Genomic DNA, 14,923 nt, shown 5'->3' on the forward strand with positions numbered 1-14,923 from the left:
CAATTTGCCGCATTCACGATGTCCTCAATCAGAACTGAATCCCTCGCGTATGACATACTGAAAATTGACAGTTTTTAGATTTATCAAGACGTCTATCAACTTCGGACAGCGTACACGCCAGCCAAAAACTACATTCAATTCTGTTGAGAAAACAACACATAAATTTGAACTTGTATGGGTGTAAATAGGACCATTTCATAATAAAACTGTCATTTATATCGGCAATTTAGCGTGACACCACATTCTCCGATTTTTAATATTTTCATCAGTTGAATGAGAAAATTGTGATTTGGAAATGTACATAGAGTCTACATACCTTTTAAATCAGTAACAATTACTCCACTTAAGTATATCTGAAAAATTATCTAACGGTTTTCATTGCATCAGGAGAGTGTATAAAATTGAGAAAGGAAATGGGGAAAGCGTCAAAGAGACAACAACCCGACCATAACAGCAGAAGGTCACCAATAGGTTTTCAATGCAGCTAGAAACTCCCGCACCCGGAGGCGTACTTCAGCTGGCCCCTTAACAAATGTCTATACCAGTTAAGTGACAACTTGACGTCATACTAAACTCCAAATTATACACAACAAACAAAAATTCAAAATCAAAGCAGACTAACAAAGGCTAGAGGCTCCTGACTTGTGACAGGCGCAAAAATGTGGCGGGGTTAAACATGTGGTGTTTTTTTTAGATTCCTCTAGCCAATGTAGCAAAGTAACCGCTTAACAATACGCACAGTAAAAATTAAGTTCACGAGAAGTTCGAGTCCGAGTCCAATGTCAGAAGAGGTAACAAAAGAAAATAAAAAAGTGACAATAATTAATAAACAATAACTGGTATAACAGTATGATTTATTACCTATACATAGTATTAACTGCAAACTGTTTTGTAATATTTAATTGTATGTGTGTTTGGTTTTTTTTTTGTCAGATGATCATTTTTATGTCCGTGATTTATGTATAAACATGTCTGTTTGTCTTTTTCATTTTTAGCCATGGCGTTGTCAGTTTGTTTGAGATTTGTCAGTTTGACTGTCCCTTTGGTATCTTTCGTCCCTCTTTTATGGCTACTGGATTCCATATATTATCAAACAAACCAAATATGTCTGTTCGGGTTACTATGAAACAGTTTAACCCACTTGTTCGAGCTCGACTGTACGTTATAGTCTTCTATCGGTTATTTCAGCTTTCAATATATATATCGAGCATCACAGAAGATACAGTGATTGTAATTATCCATATCTCAGGCAATCAAATTTTATCTGAAGTGAAACGGTATCAAAGTAATATTATTTTAACAAAAAAACTTCAGATTGTAAAGAAAGGCAAGTAATTTCGTATCTCACAAATAGGATAGTAGAACACATTATTTACCCAATATAAACATTTAATTGTCCCTGGAAGTAGAAAAAAATATTTAAACTCAGAACATATAAAAACATATTATTTTTAATATCTACATACTAAATAGTAATTAAAACTACATTGTTTCGAAATCTATATACGTTTAAATGTAAATATCAAAATCAAACGGAAACACAAAAACAAATCAACCACTTACAAACTTACAATCATATTGTTTGTATGACGCTTATTGTCATTTTGAATGCATGACTCTAGCGTTTTAACTTTGAGTGTAGATTTTATATTTTAATGAACAGATTGTGTTAGCTGTTCTGCATATATAATTTCATTTCCAACAAACCATCAAATCAAATCATCAATGCATATTCGACATATTTTTATATTTTAATTGTCTGCTTGTGACGAGTTTCGTATTCGAAGTAGAACATGTTACACAGGTGAAGATATGTGCCTTTGTCGGCCAGTATGTGTCCGTTTCTGTTTATTTTGGATGCTTCTGGTTATACAGTCCTTGATTTGGACAATGTTATTCAGTACTATGAACTCAGAAAGTTGCGACAATCTATCGAAGTTTTTCTCGCTGTACTGGAAGTTGGTGCAGTTGAATGTTTTCTGGTCGTCATATACAGTGAAGTTAGCGAACTCTTTTTCATTTTCATTCCGTAAGACTCCTAAAGTACAAATTATAAATAATAAGTGGAAATAACATTATTAATACAGCCGAGGGTCAGTAAACACCTTATGAAGTTTACTGACCGTGATATAATCGATATTACTGTATAACGAAATAATCTTATATACTAGTTAGTAAAAAAAGACATAGTTGTAATACTTGATCTCATAATATAGCACAATTCAATAATTTACAATGAGAAATATCATATCTATACTATAAACGAGAAGACCTGATTTTGTGTGTCATTTTTCTTCCGTCCGCAATAAATAAATCATCATGCCTCTGTGTCCGATAGGTACCATGCATAATCGAATTTGTTATCCATTCTTATTTTTATTCATTTCGGGTTATTGTCAGATAGAAACTATAAAAAAAAATGACGTCTCGATATTGTTTCCGTCTTCTGATTGGCTTTTTATTCAACGACAAAACTTCCGGTTTCAAACTTTCATAATTAATAATTCTTAAATTTCGGTCAGTTATTAAGTGTTCTTAGCAATTTAGGGGTGTACCAAGAACAATTCGCAATAGCTTCACTTGATATTTTTGTAAGAGTTGTCCCGACTACTCTTATAACTGTACATTCACTTGTTAATATTAGAACAAGTTGCTTAAAAAGGTAATATGTCAACCTTAGAACTTTTTTATTCTAATTACTAATTCAACTGAATAGGAAATTATATATCAGTGTTTTCTTTGCCACGTATTTGGGGGATAATAGTTTCTCTTTTTTTGTAAATCCTGACAATTTTGGCTTGTCGAGAGAAGTGTTAAATATAAAGCAAGGAGAAATTTGTGAACTTTTTTCAATTTTAAACCAATAGTTCCAAATGGTGAAGTTTAAATTATCACTTCTTAATTTTTACGGAAGCCATCATGAGTTGGTTGACAAATTATTTACCGACTTTGTAATATAATAAGCAACACGATGGGCGCCACACGTGGAGCAGGATTTGCTTACCCTTCCGAATCATCTAAAATCATCTTCAGTTTTTAGTGGGTTGGGTGTTGTTGTCGTATATCTGGGTGTTTTTTTTTACATTTTTGCCTATTGTGTCTTTTTTGTTCATGCTTCTTAGTCAATATCATGAACGGAGTAAGGGCCGATTTTGGCCTCAAGTATCAAGTTCATCTGACGAAATATTTTGACACTTTTTAAACTCTTAATTGTATGTTTCAATTGATGCAATTTTTTTTTTTGAAAGATTTCAACTGATTAAGTCATTAAAAACGCTCCAATTCAAGCTTAAATATGAAAAATTTATTAAATTTGCCATAAATCGTCACTTTTCAGAAGTTTTTTGTCAAAAATGAAAGTGGCCTCATCCGTGTTCATCCTCAACCTTTATATATATAATGTATTATCATCAAATACAACTTACATTTCAATACTATGAATGAAGACGAATGCGACCACTTTCATTTTAGACAGAAAGCGTCTAAAATTTTACTAAAATGCTAAAGTTATGAAGATTTCAGTAATTTAGCATGACTTTATAAGGCTAGTACCCGATATATGTGTCATTGTATTGTCAAAAACAGCCCATATCCATTCTTATTTTTATTCATTTCGGGTTATTGTCAGATAGAAACTGTAAGAAAAAGACGTCTTCTGAATGGCTTTTTAGTCAAAGACAAAACTTCCGGTTTCAAACTTTCATAATTACTCGAGAACAGGACACTTATTTTCGCGTTATTCTGCATTTATACGTCATAATTATACTCCTATAATATATAGTGACTTCCTATATAGTATAACAGGAATCGCTGCGGAGAAAAAAACTTTGATTGTAAACTTTATTTATAATTTACTTATGTTCATAGTATACATAAACGCGAGAATCATGAAATGTAACATTAAAAAGTAAAATAACGGACTATGGAAAAAAGGGTGAGGGCTAAAAATAATTGTCCTGTCTCAAAATACCTATGACTTTTGATACCTTTTCCTAAATTCTGTAGAAATAAAATCTTTTACCAAAATTCATCCTACAACGGTTTTATATACTTTCAACCAAGCTCTAAATGCCCGCGATTTTGCGATTATGTATTAGTTTTATTACAAGGTTTTTTTAACTTGAGAACAACACCGTTTTACTACAAACTGATTTTCTGTGTTTTTGTAAGCTGTACTAAATAGTATTTAAAACCTGCATACCTGGCCTTTTGTATGTTCTGAAATCTTTGTTTACCAAAACAAAATGCATAATAATAGGACATTCGGGATCATTTTTATCTTCAAAAACGTATAGTTCTTGCACGTTTTTGCCTTCATACTTGCCAACGTTGATTTTTGGAAATTTAATCTCATGTTTTCTTGCCCAATCTTCTGCTTTAAGTAATGTCTAAAACAAAATAAAAAACACATTTTATTTTCATCGGACTAACGCATTTAATTCAGTATGTACTTATACATCATGGTGAGGAAAGTGTTCTATGAAATTGAGAATAGAAACGGGGAGTGAGTCAAAGAGACATCAACCCGATCAAACAGTAGAAAAATCTACACTAATTGGTCCTCTATCCATTGGAAAATATAGCACTCGGCGGCGGGCTCAAGTTGTTCCCGAAACAAAAATGTGCAATGGTGAATATACAAAAAATTAAAATCACAAAAATACTGAACTTAGAGGAAAATCAATTAGGAAAGTCCATAATAACATGGCAAAATCAAATTACAAAACGCATCAAAATCGAATGGACAAGAACTGTCATATTCCTGACTTGGTACAGGCATTTTCAAATGTAGAAAATGGTGGATTAAACCTGGTTCTATAGCGCTAACCCTCTCACTTTAATAACAGTCTCATCAAACAATAGACGTCACACTAAACTCCGAAACATATGAATGAACCGAAATTAAAAACAAACAGACAAGACTAACAATTGCCAGAGGTTCCTGACTTGTGAGAGGCGCAAAAATACATCTAGCCAATGTAGAATGTATAATAAACAAATACACAGCCATACTCATAATAAAACTGTTAATTATATGTCTGATTTCGACGTTTGAGTAGGTAATATCAAAATGGCAATGACAAAATAAATTAACAAAATTAATGAATAAAAGCGGTTACTAAATGCCAGTTTTATACATTAATTAATACGTTGTCAGTTGATTTTCGATTTTTCAGTTTGACTGTTCCTCTGGTATCATTCGCACCCTCCTTTAAAGTGATTGAAATATTGTGTTGTCATCTTATGAAAGGCTTAGTATCATACCATCAAAAAATAAATGAGAGGAACATGACCCGAAGCATCCAAAAAACTGGTTTTAGAATGAGAGTGTTTATTTCCGATGTTAAAACATAATCATCTAGAAGGTTTTCATGTTTGAGAGAAGAGATATGCATACATTTATTTAATTATATAAACAGTGTATTTGACTGTTCTTCTGATATCTTTTGCCTCTCCTTAATAGATATTTATTTTGTAATAAAGACATGAACAAATCAATCACAATGTATAAGTCACATGATATTACCTTGAAAGGGTCATTGGAATCTTTTTTTCGGTCTGTGAAATCGAATGACAGGATGAGGTCTACGTCTCTACCGGGTTGGAAAAGAAGTGGATACGGAGAGTTGAACGCTAGTCCAGCGTCGATCAAACATAACTTCTCAAGGTCATTCTTAAAGTAGTTCTCAAATAAAGCTAAAAAAAAGTCTTGAATAATGAACCTGCTTTCAGCCTGTGGTATATTCATAAATCCATAAACGCGTTCAATGTACGTTCCGACATATTAAACGTTTAAAAAATTAACAATTCCAATAGTCTGTTTATATGTCTGACACATACACATAATTATGATGTTTTGTAAGTGTTTCTCGTAGGCAAACACAATGGGTTTCAGAGAAACAAAATGAAATACATAGGGACAAAATCCAAAACGGTTATGCTACTATTATATACAGTCACTAGTATATCAGTAAATATACCAATTTTACATACCAAAGTTAAAATTAAACACGCGCATTTCATCGGTGACTCATCGGTGATGCTCAAATAAACAAGAATTTGTCCCAAGTACACGGGTGCCCCATCTGCACTATCATTTTGTATGTTCAGTGGACAGTGAAAATGGGATAAAATCTCTAATTTGGAAAATTAGAAAGATCAGATCATAGGGAACATGTTTACAAACTTTCTAGTTGATTGGACTTCAACTTCATCAAAAACTACCTCGACCAAAAACTTTAACCTGAGGCGGAACAGACGGACGGACGGACGGACAGACGGCCGGAAACATAGACCAGAAAAAATAATGCCCATAATGGGGCATAACAAGTAAAGTATATGAAGGCTTGAACTCTCAGTTTTTTTGGCCACGATCACTGCAGGGACGATAATTATCAAAATGCGTATCTGGTGCCATATCATATATACCGATACTATATATCAGATAAATTGTGACCACAACGAAATATAAGTTATCACATTAAATGAAATTTTGGAAAACAGAGAGGCCAATTTTCGGTTCTTGATTCATTAGAAAGAAGGTAGTGGTCATATATAATTTTGAATTCTTGTTAAGAAAATTATTATATAACACCGGTGATTGTATGAAGAAACTAGTGGTTAAACATACTGTGCATCGCAATACCACTGTCAAAATGAATGTTTTATTGAAATTGTTGAAAAAAAACCTGATTAAGGCTGCCTTTTAGAAACTAATTATTGACGATAAGATATAGGTTGTCGAAATAAAACTCTCAAGTGATACTAATCAATACCCAAAATATATGTTGGAAAGCGATTGTATTGCTATTAGCATTGTATAAATACACACACATATAAAAGAGGTATCCAATCGCGTTCAAGCTCTAATTAGTAATCGATTGCGTCAAGTGTGTTGAGTATCAAACTTACGATTTTTCTCTTCTGATAAGCGGCAACTATCTTCATCATCAAACGACACTTTTCTCAAAAAATTATTCACCATCGCCGCTCTAAAACGTCTACTATTCATGCAACTACACAAACAAAACAAAAGTAAAAGAAAATAAGCAAATAGGATGGAAAACGATGACACATTTTACTATGCAATAATATATTGTGTAATAAGTAATAAGTGTATCATATTGTTTGTACTTGTGTTGAAATTTATATTGCATCCTTTTCGTGTTTTCTCTCTTGGATCTTTTAATTTGGATAACAATAACAATGTTTATCAAACAGTGGAAATAAGCCAGACGAAAGCATTGACCACACCCCAGATTTTTATAAAGATATCATTAAATGTTGGAAATAAACTGGGGGAGGTCTAACAAAAAAACCAGAAACATTTACAGATATAAGAAAACAAATATTATGGAAATTTATTAAATCTGAAAATAAAGCTATATCTAAAAAAAATGGATTAAAATCCTGGTACCTTTGATAACTATTTACACCAACAGGTCGATGACACAACTGGTGGACGTTTCGTCCCCGAGGGTATCACCAGCCCAGTAGTCAGCACTTCGGTGTTGACATGAATATCAATTATTTGATCATTTTTATAAATTTGCTGTTACAAAATTTAGATTTTTTTGAAAAACTAAGGATTTTCTTAGCCCAGGAATAGATTACCTTAGCCGTATTTGGCACAACTTTTTGGAATTTTGGGTCCTCAATGATCTTCAATTTTGTATTTGATTGGCTTTACAACTATTTTTATCTGAGCGTCACTGATGAGTCTTATGTAGACGAAACGGGCGTCTGGCGTAATAAATTAAAATCCTGGTACTTTTGATAACTCTTAAAAGCGATCTTATTTATGTCAATGATATTATAGATGAAACAGCTGTATTTCTCAAGACATCATTTTAAATAAACTAAAAATAAATCAAAATGGATAGCTGAAATTGATTTAGTAAAGAAATCTTTACCTAAAGATTGGGCAGCAATTTTAAAATAGGAAAACTCTGTAAAAAGTATTGTTAATATAAAAAGAAACCAATTTATATTAGAAGGTTTACCTATAAAATAAGAATCACTACCAAATAAACTTTTATATAAGTTTCTGATAAATAAAATAAATTTGAACCAGCTATTGGACCCCAAAAAATGGCTGCGTATATTTAATATAGATGATGTGTTATATCAAAACAATTTAAATATTTTTTTATTTAGATATTTAAAATAAAATAAACTTAAATATTTAAGATGGAAATTACTAAAACATATTCTACCTACATAGAAACTTTTATGCAGGTGGAAAATTGTAAACAATAGTTCTTGCAATTTTTGTACACAAGAAGAGGACAATGATCACTTCTTTATGCTGTTTCCGTATTAAAAACCTTTTTGGAATAAAATAGATGAGGTTTGAAAGAAACAGTAAAATAACGTTTAAGATAAAACTTAGACACTTGGTATTTGGATATACTTCTGACGAAAAATATTTAGACACTTACTATTTTTTAACAATTGTTGTTTTTTCAATTTACAAAGCCTTTAACATATCTAACCAAAAGACAAAAAAATGTCAATGTTTTCTCAATTTTGCTCAATGAGTTCAATAAAAGAGTAAGTTTGAAAATTAAAATTATTTTTTAGCAACTATTAAAAACCATATGAATAGTCATACCAAGTAAAATTATTTAATATATATTTGCTATACAAATGTAATATGTATTTTACAACTATTCACTACCCTGAGTGATTAGTGGATTTCAACAGGGAACATCAGGAAGAGCTTGGACTCCTGGATATTGTAACAAGCCAATATTTGAAATAAATATTTATGTTGTTAAAAACATGTTTATCGTTTAACATTTTGAACATTAAACTGGCCGTCAGTTTATTTATTTTTGTCTTGTTAAGCATTTGTCATTTCATTTGGTTAGTTTCAAGATTGTCATGCAGTTTCGTTTTTCCCATTATTAAAACTGTAAGGAGTTTTTTTTTGTGTTAATGGACTCTCTCTTGTGGGGAGTATTATCATAGACAGTTTGATCACTTCTTTTTTTATTTTACAAATAGTCATTTAAGGGTCAAAAACTCATACAAGGAAAGGTCTAGAAATATTGTTTAATGCAATTTAGTTGTACATCTACTGTTATTGTTCTACTGTTTATGGAAAGAAGTAAAACACAAAAATATTAAACTCCGAGGAAAATTCAAAAAGGAAAGTCCAAAATCAAAATGGCAAAATCTAAAGTCCAAACACATTAAACGAATGGATAACAACTGTCATATTCCTGACTTGGTACAGGCATTTTCTAATGCAGAAAATGGTGGATTGAACCTGGTTTTATAGCTAGCTAAACCTCTCAATTGTATGACAGTCGCATCAATTTCCATAACATTGTCAGCGATGCACGAACAAAACAAACATACTCAAAGAGTAAAAATGTCAAAAATAGGGGTACAGCAGTCAATATTGTGTTATCATCTTAATATCACTATAAAAATAACAAATGTTACGAAGAAGCACAAAAAGGCATACATCAATTTTCTCCTCGAGTGAGGAGTTTACTAAAACATAAACCTGGTTGGCAATAGGTATGATAAGTCAATAACTTCTATAAACACACTGAGTTAGGATTCCGGTCATTTGAGTTATTGATATGCCTAATTCAGGATTTTCCCAATGTCGAAATACCGTATTGTTTTCTCAATGTTTATTTCTTGCAACATTACATAACCTCCCGTTTCTAGTGAAGTTCTCTTTACTTTATTTGGACCATCGATATACCTCATAATGAAGTATAACCAGATGTTCCTGTGTCGATATTCATTATTCTCTTTAAAAGTCCCCTTTATTGTTAATATTTACTTTCTCCCTCATTGTTTTTGATCTCATTAAATCTCAACATCAAGTATTATCAGATTAGCCTACTAATGATTTGACTTTCATAATCTGTTTTTAGATTTATATCTCCCTAAACCAATTCATTTGACGAAACGTTAAAGGTACCAGGATTATAATTTAGTACGCAAGACGCGCGTTTCGTCTTCAATAGACTCACCAGTGACGCTCATATAAAAATATTTATAAAGCCAAACTAGTACAAAGTTGAGGAGCATTGAGGATCTAAAATTCAAAAAAGTTGTGCCAAATACGGCTAAGGTAATCTATAAATGATAAGTATTTCAGTGCTTTCAAAATTAGATCGATTACAAGGCCATGAGAAAAGTGTAAATTGACCTACAAATGGTACTATAACCCTGACCTTGTGACCTTTTGAAACGTTTAGTGGTCCTGACTTGCATAGTAGTACCATGTCTTTACGACGTTGCAGTTCTCAAGTTCGGTATTGCATCATATACTTAATTTTATTTTGTGCCCTTCACTTTATTTAACTGAATTGTATTACATCTATAGATTATCTAACACTAAGCAGATTTGAGATCTTTTGTCGTTTTAGAAATAGATTTTCGACGACAGCTAGCCACCTGAAATTTTCAGAAAGGAGTATGTCCGGTGAAGGCCGATTTTGGCCTTAAATTTCATGTTTATCTAACGAAATAATTTCGACACTTTTCAAGCACTTGAGCGTCTATTTAAATTGATTCAATTAGTTTAGGTGAAAGATTTGAACAGATTCTATTTTGGGTACTGATGAGTATCACTTGATAGTTTTATTTCAGCGACCTATATCTTATCGTCGATAATAAATTTCTAAAAGACAGCCTTAATCAGTTTTTGTCGAAAAAAATTAATAAAACATTCGTTTTGACAGTGGTATTGCGATACACAGTATGTTTAACCACTAGTTTTTTCAGTCAATCACCGGTGTTAAATAATATTTTTCTTTACAAGAATTCAAAATAATATATGACCACTACCTTCTTTCTCATAGAAATAAAAACGATCCAATGCAAGCTTTAATATGACAAATCTATCATATATGCCAAAAATCGTCACTTTGCTGATGATTTTTGTCGAGAATGAAAGAAGCAGCATCCGTGTTCATCCCCAACCTTTATATATGTTATGTATTATCATCAAATACAACTTACATTTCAATATTAATATGAATGAACACTAATGCGGCCACTTTCATATAAGACGGAAACCGTCTAAAATTTAACTAAAATGCTAAGATTGTCAGTAACTAAGCATAACTTAGTTATGTTAGCACTCGATATATGTGCATTGTATTGTAAAAAAACAGCCCATATTTGTGTAGCAGAGTCATTCTACTTTCCAATTTTGTAAAACTGCTTTATTTTGGGACCAAAAAGGAGTCTTACTGAACCTACTCCTTTGAAGAGCTGAACGTGTTTATATGTTTGACTAAATACCAAAATCACTTGATAACGAAAACCATTAGAAATAAAGGAGGTAATGTGTTGATGTTTTACACTGACCGTTAACGTTTCATAATTTCAAAATTGATATTGCATCATTTTCTGTGACTTCCCAAACGGGTTCTTTTGACTTAAAAGACATTGAACATCTAAATGAGCTATATTCAAAATTGTTATAGGACGTCCCTCTTTCGCTTTGGATAGAAAACCATTTTCTATTTACTATAAAACATTGGCTATTCGTGAATAACGTCACAATTACAATTGCAATGTGAGTTGCAATTTAAACAACACTGGTAGTTGATAGTTTTGTTGGTGTTCTAGGAGTCACTTTATGTATGAATGTAATTCTTTAACTGTTGAACTCTTGATTTCCCTATCGTTTTTGGTTCATCAATTCAGAATGTGTGCATTATGAATGTGTACTATAGGTTCGCTTCGCTGTATACACGTTAAAAATATGTTTAGGATTGTAAGTAAAATTGAGAATGGAAATGGGGAATGTGTCAAAGAGACAACAAATCGACCATAAAACAGACGACAGCAGAAGGTCACCAACAGTTCTTCAATGCAGCGAGAAATTTCCGCACCCAGAGATGCCCTTCAGCTGGCCCTTAAACAAATACATATACTAGTTCCGGTATAATGAACGCAAAAATGCGGCGGGGATAAACATAATTATGTGATCTCAACCCTCCCCCTATACAGATAGCCAATGTCGAAAAGTAAACGCATAACAATATACACATTTAAATTCAGTTCAAGAGAAGTTCGAGTTTGATGTCAGAAGATGTAACTAAAGAAAATAAACAGAATGACAATACTACATACATAACAACATACTACTAGCAGTAAACTGACATGCCAGCTCCAGACTTCAATTAAACTGATTGAAAGATTATGTCTTCATCATATAAATATCAGACACAATACTTCCCGTTAGGTGTTAACATGGATTCTTTCAAATATCAACCATGTCAGATATAGGGTGTCAGAAAAGCTTCAAACTTTGTCAGTTAATACACTTTTATGTATAAATGAAAAAAATAATATTGATAGTGTTGCTAAGGACCATAGAAGCCATGATAACAGGAAAATCTAACTTTACCTTCAACATTGCTCTTTTTCAACTATGAAATATGCCAACTTTGGGATTAATATCCACTTAAATAGCAATATATTGGTTAAAATACATTAAAATATATTTATATGAATACCATTACAAATTGATATAATGATTGATTTTTTTTTAGGATGTGTAGCAAACTTACGCATCAATGTTGGAATATGGCATTATACTTTCCTTTGAGCCAACATATTATAGTTTCGATATATGGAATAAAATTCTTGGGGATCTTGTTTCCAAGAGCAGTAACCATGGGAACAAAAAGTAAAAATTTTACATTTTTTCCTGGTTCTTCATCAAAGAAATGCAATTAAACATTGACCAATGTCTTATATCATCTTGAATTACATTTTAATTATTATTTACAGGAGAAATACATCTTAATAACAAAACAAGGGTCTGTTGCCAAGGAAATAGGGGTGTAAAAATTGTAATTTTAAGCCCTCCCCCCAAAAAAGAGAATATCTGCAAATTTATAAGGAAAAAACACAAGTAAAGAAACAAAATTACATTATGCTGACTATCATTTCTAGAACCTTAAATCTAGTATTGAAAATTGATTACCAAGGAAGCATATGACTTATAACTGAAGATCTGCATAAAGTACATGTTTTGGTGGATGTTTTTTTTTAAACAAATCAAAATCAACACTATTTTGCTTTTTGCAATTTGAAGTGTTAACAATTGCTAAACATATCCTATGTATACATTTACGCTGGTTAAAATGTTGCCATGTTATATTTGTTATTCTCGTGGTGATTTTTCTGATGCTTGGTCCGTTTCTGTGTGTGTTACGTTTCGGTGTTATGTCGATGTTCTCCTCTTATATTTAATGCGTTTCCCTCGGTTTTAGTTTGATAACTCGATTTTATTTTTTGTCCATGGATTTATGAGTTTTGAACAGCGGTATACCACTGTTGCCTTTATTTGTTATGATGTTTTTAAAGCTTTAATATCCAAAAGTAGACAATGCCATTTTATAGATTTCAATTGCAGTAACATTTTTGTCTTAATATAAATTCAGAAAGATATGATCGGTATTGCATCAGAATGGATTAAACAGATCAACACAAATCATCCTTTGAATATGAGAGACTGTGCACTGTTCACGTGGCAATAAAGGTGAAATAATCCAAAATGCCACATGTAATGTTGAGGGATAAAATAAAGTGATACTGACAAAATAAACATTCAATTTATAAAACATACAGTCAATATTTACAACGATACAAGTTTTGGAGCACTAGATTTTTGCATGTGAATCATGAAATAAATGTATGACAGTAGTTTAACTTTTCACTTATTTTCTGTATTACAGTACTGGAACATTTTAAACAAATAAAAAAATATCTTTGAAATATATAAAGCTAAGATTTTAATTTATCATAACAAATTTAAATTGATATGCTAATATTTTAAATAGTAATCCTTAAATGTTCATACTTTGAAATACAATCATACCATATATGAGTAAAACATAACCCGTGTAATGCCTACAACTGGTTTTTAAATAAATGTGTTTAGTTCCGATGTAAAGACCCTATAAGTGTATCAATATTAACGCCAAAGTATGCAATCTTTAATGACCTGGCAACAGTATCATAATTATATCCCTTCTTGATAAGTCTATTTAAAGGTTTTGTAAGCTTCTGAGGTGAATACTTACATTTTTGTGCTTCATAAAGAATATTTCCATAAAAAAATTGGATTTGAAATACCTGAACGTATAAGAAGTCTGCATGTTGAGAGATATATTTACGAATGATGTCCTTATACCGATGATAAAATTTAGTAAATGTTTTGAATAGTTTGTGATCTCGAAATCATGGTGTTTTAATTTTTCATTGATACATGGAATTTTTTAGTAAAATCTAAACCATTGTTACATACACAAGAGAATCGTACAAATTGAGATATTTAAACACCGTTAGATGATGACAAGGGAACGTCACCATCTAAAAATGGATAATTAACGATAGGAAATGAAAAATCATCTCTTTTATCATAAGTTTTAGTATTAAGCTTTCTTATAATGATACAAATATCAAGACCGAGGAAAGGGCAGAGGGCATTGTTAGTATTAGCTTGATTTAAGGTAAGTTCAACAGGATAGACTTCTTTAGTACACAAACTGAAGTTGTCATTATTGAGAGTCAAAATATCTTCCAAATATCTAAAAGTATTAATAAATTTGTTTATCAGATGTTGTTTCATTAGGTCTTTGATGATTATTGTCATAAATTGTAACTCATACACTGTAGTAATACAACAACAGGTCCACCATTAGTGGTACACAGTAAGTTTTGCTCTCCACCTATTGCAAAATGTAATTTGTTATTAAAAACTGTTCAATTGAATTTGAACAAATTGCTGTAGATACCACATTTAAGTCACAAAAGTGCAAGCCGATAGAAGAAATATATACAACCCTTTAAGACTTTAATTCCACTCCAATGATATTATGAACAAATCAGTATAACAATTTTTATACAAATGTGTATTTTTCATGAAAAA

The 14,923-nt window shown here is 31.5% G+C and overlaps 1 protein-coding gene across 2 annotated transcripts in view; it reads right to left on the bottom strand.

Moving 5' to 3' along the window:
• Positions 1–1,450: 1,450 nt before the first annotated feature.
• LOC134712306 (cytosolic phospholipase A2-like) overlaps positions 1,451–14,923 on the bottom strand; it is a 33,854-nt gene continuing 20,381 nt past the window's right edge. For both annotated transcript variants that reach the window (XM_063573725.1, XM_063573726.1), the window contains exons 15-18: positions 6,913–7,016; positions 5,528–5,697; positions 4,202–4,388; positions 1,451–2,038 (exon numbers count right to left, since the gene is read on the bottom strand). In XM_063573725.1, coding sequence (XP_063429795.1) covers positions 1,797–2,038; positions 4,202–4,388; positions 5,528–5,697; positions 6,913–7,016 — 703 coding nt within the window. In that variant the 3' untranslated portion in view covers positions 1,451–1,796. The remainder of the gene's footprint in view (positions 2,039–4,201; positions 4,389–5,527; positions 5,698–6,912; positions 7,017–14,923) is intronic.

This window comes from Mytilus trossulus, chromosome 3 (assembly GCF_036588685.1).
Source record: "Mytilus trossulus isolate FHL-02 chromosome 3, PNRI_Mtr1.1.1.hap1, whole genome shotgun sequence".
Classification (NCBI taxonomy): Eukaryota; Metazoa; Mollusca; class Bivalvia; order Mytilida; family Mytilidae; genus Mytilus; species Mytilus trossulus.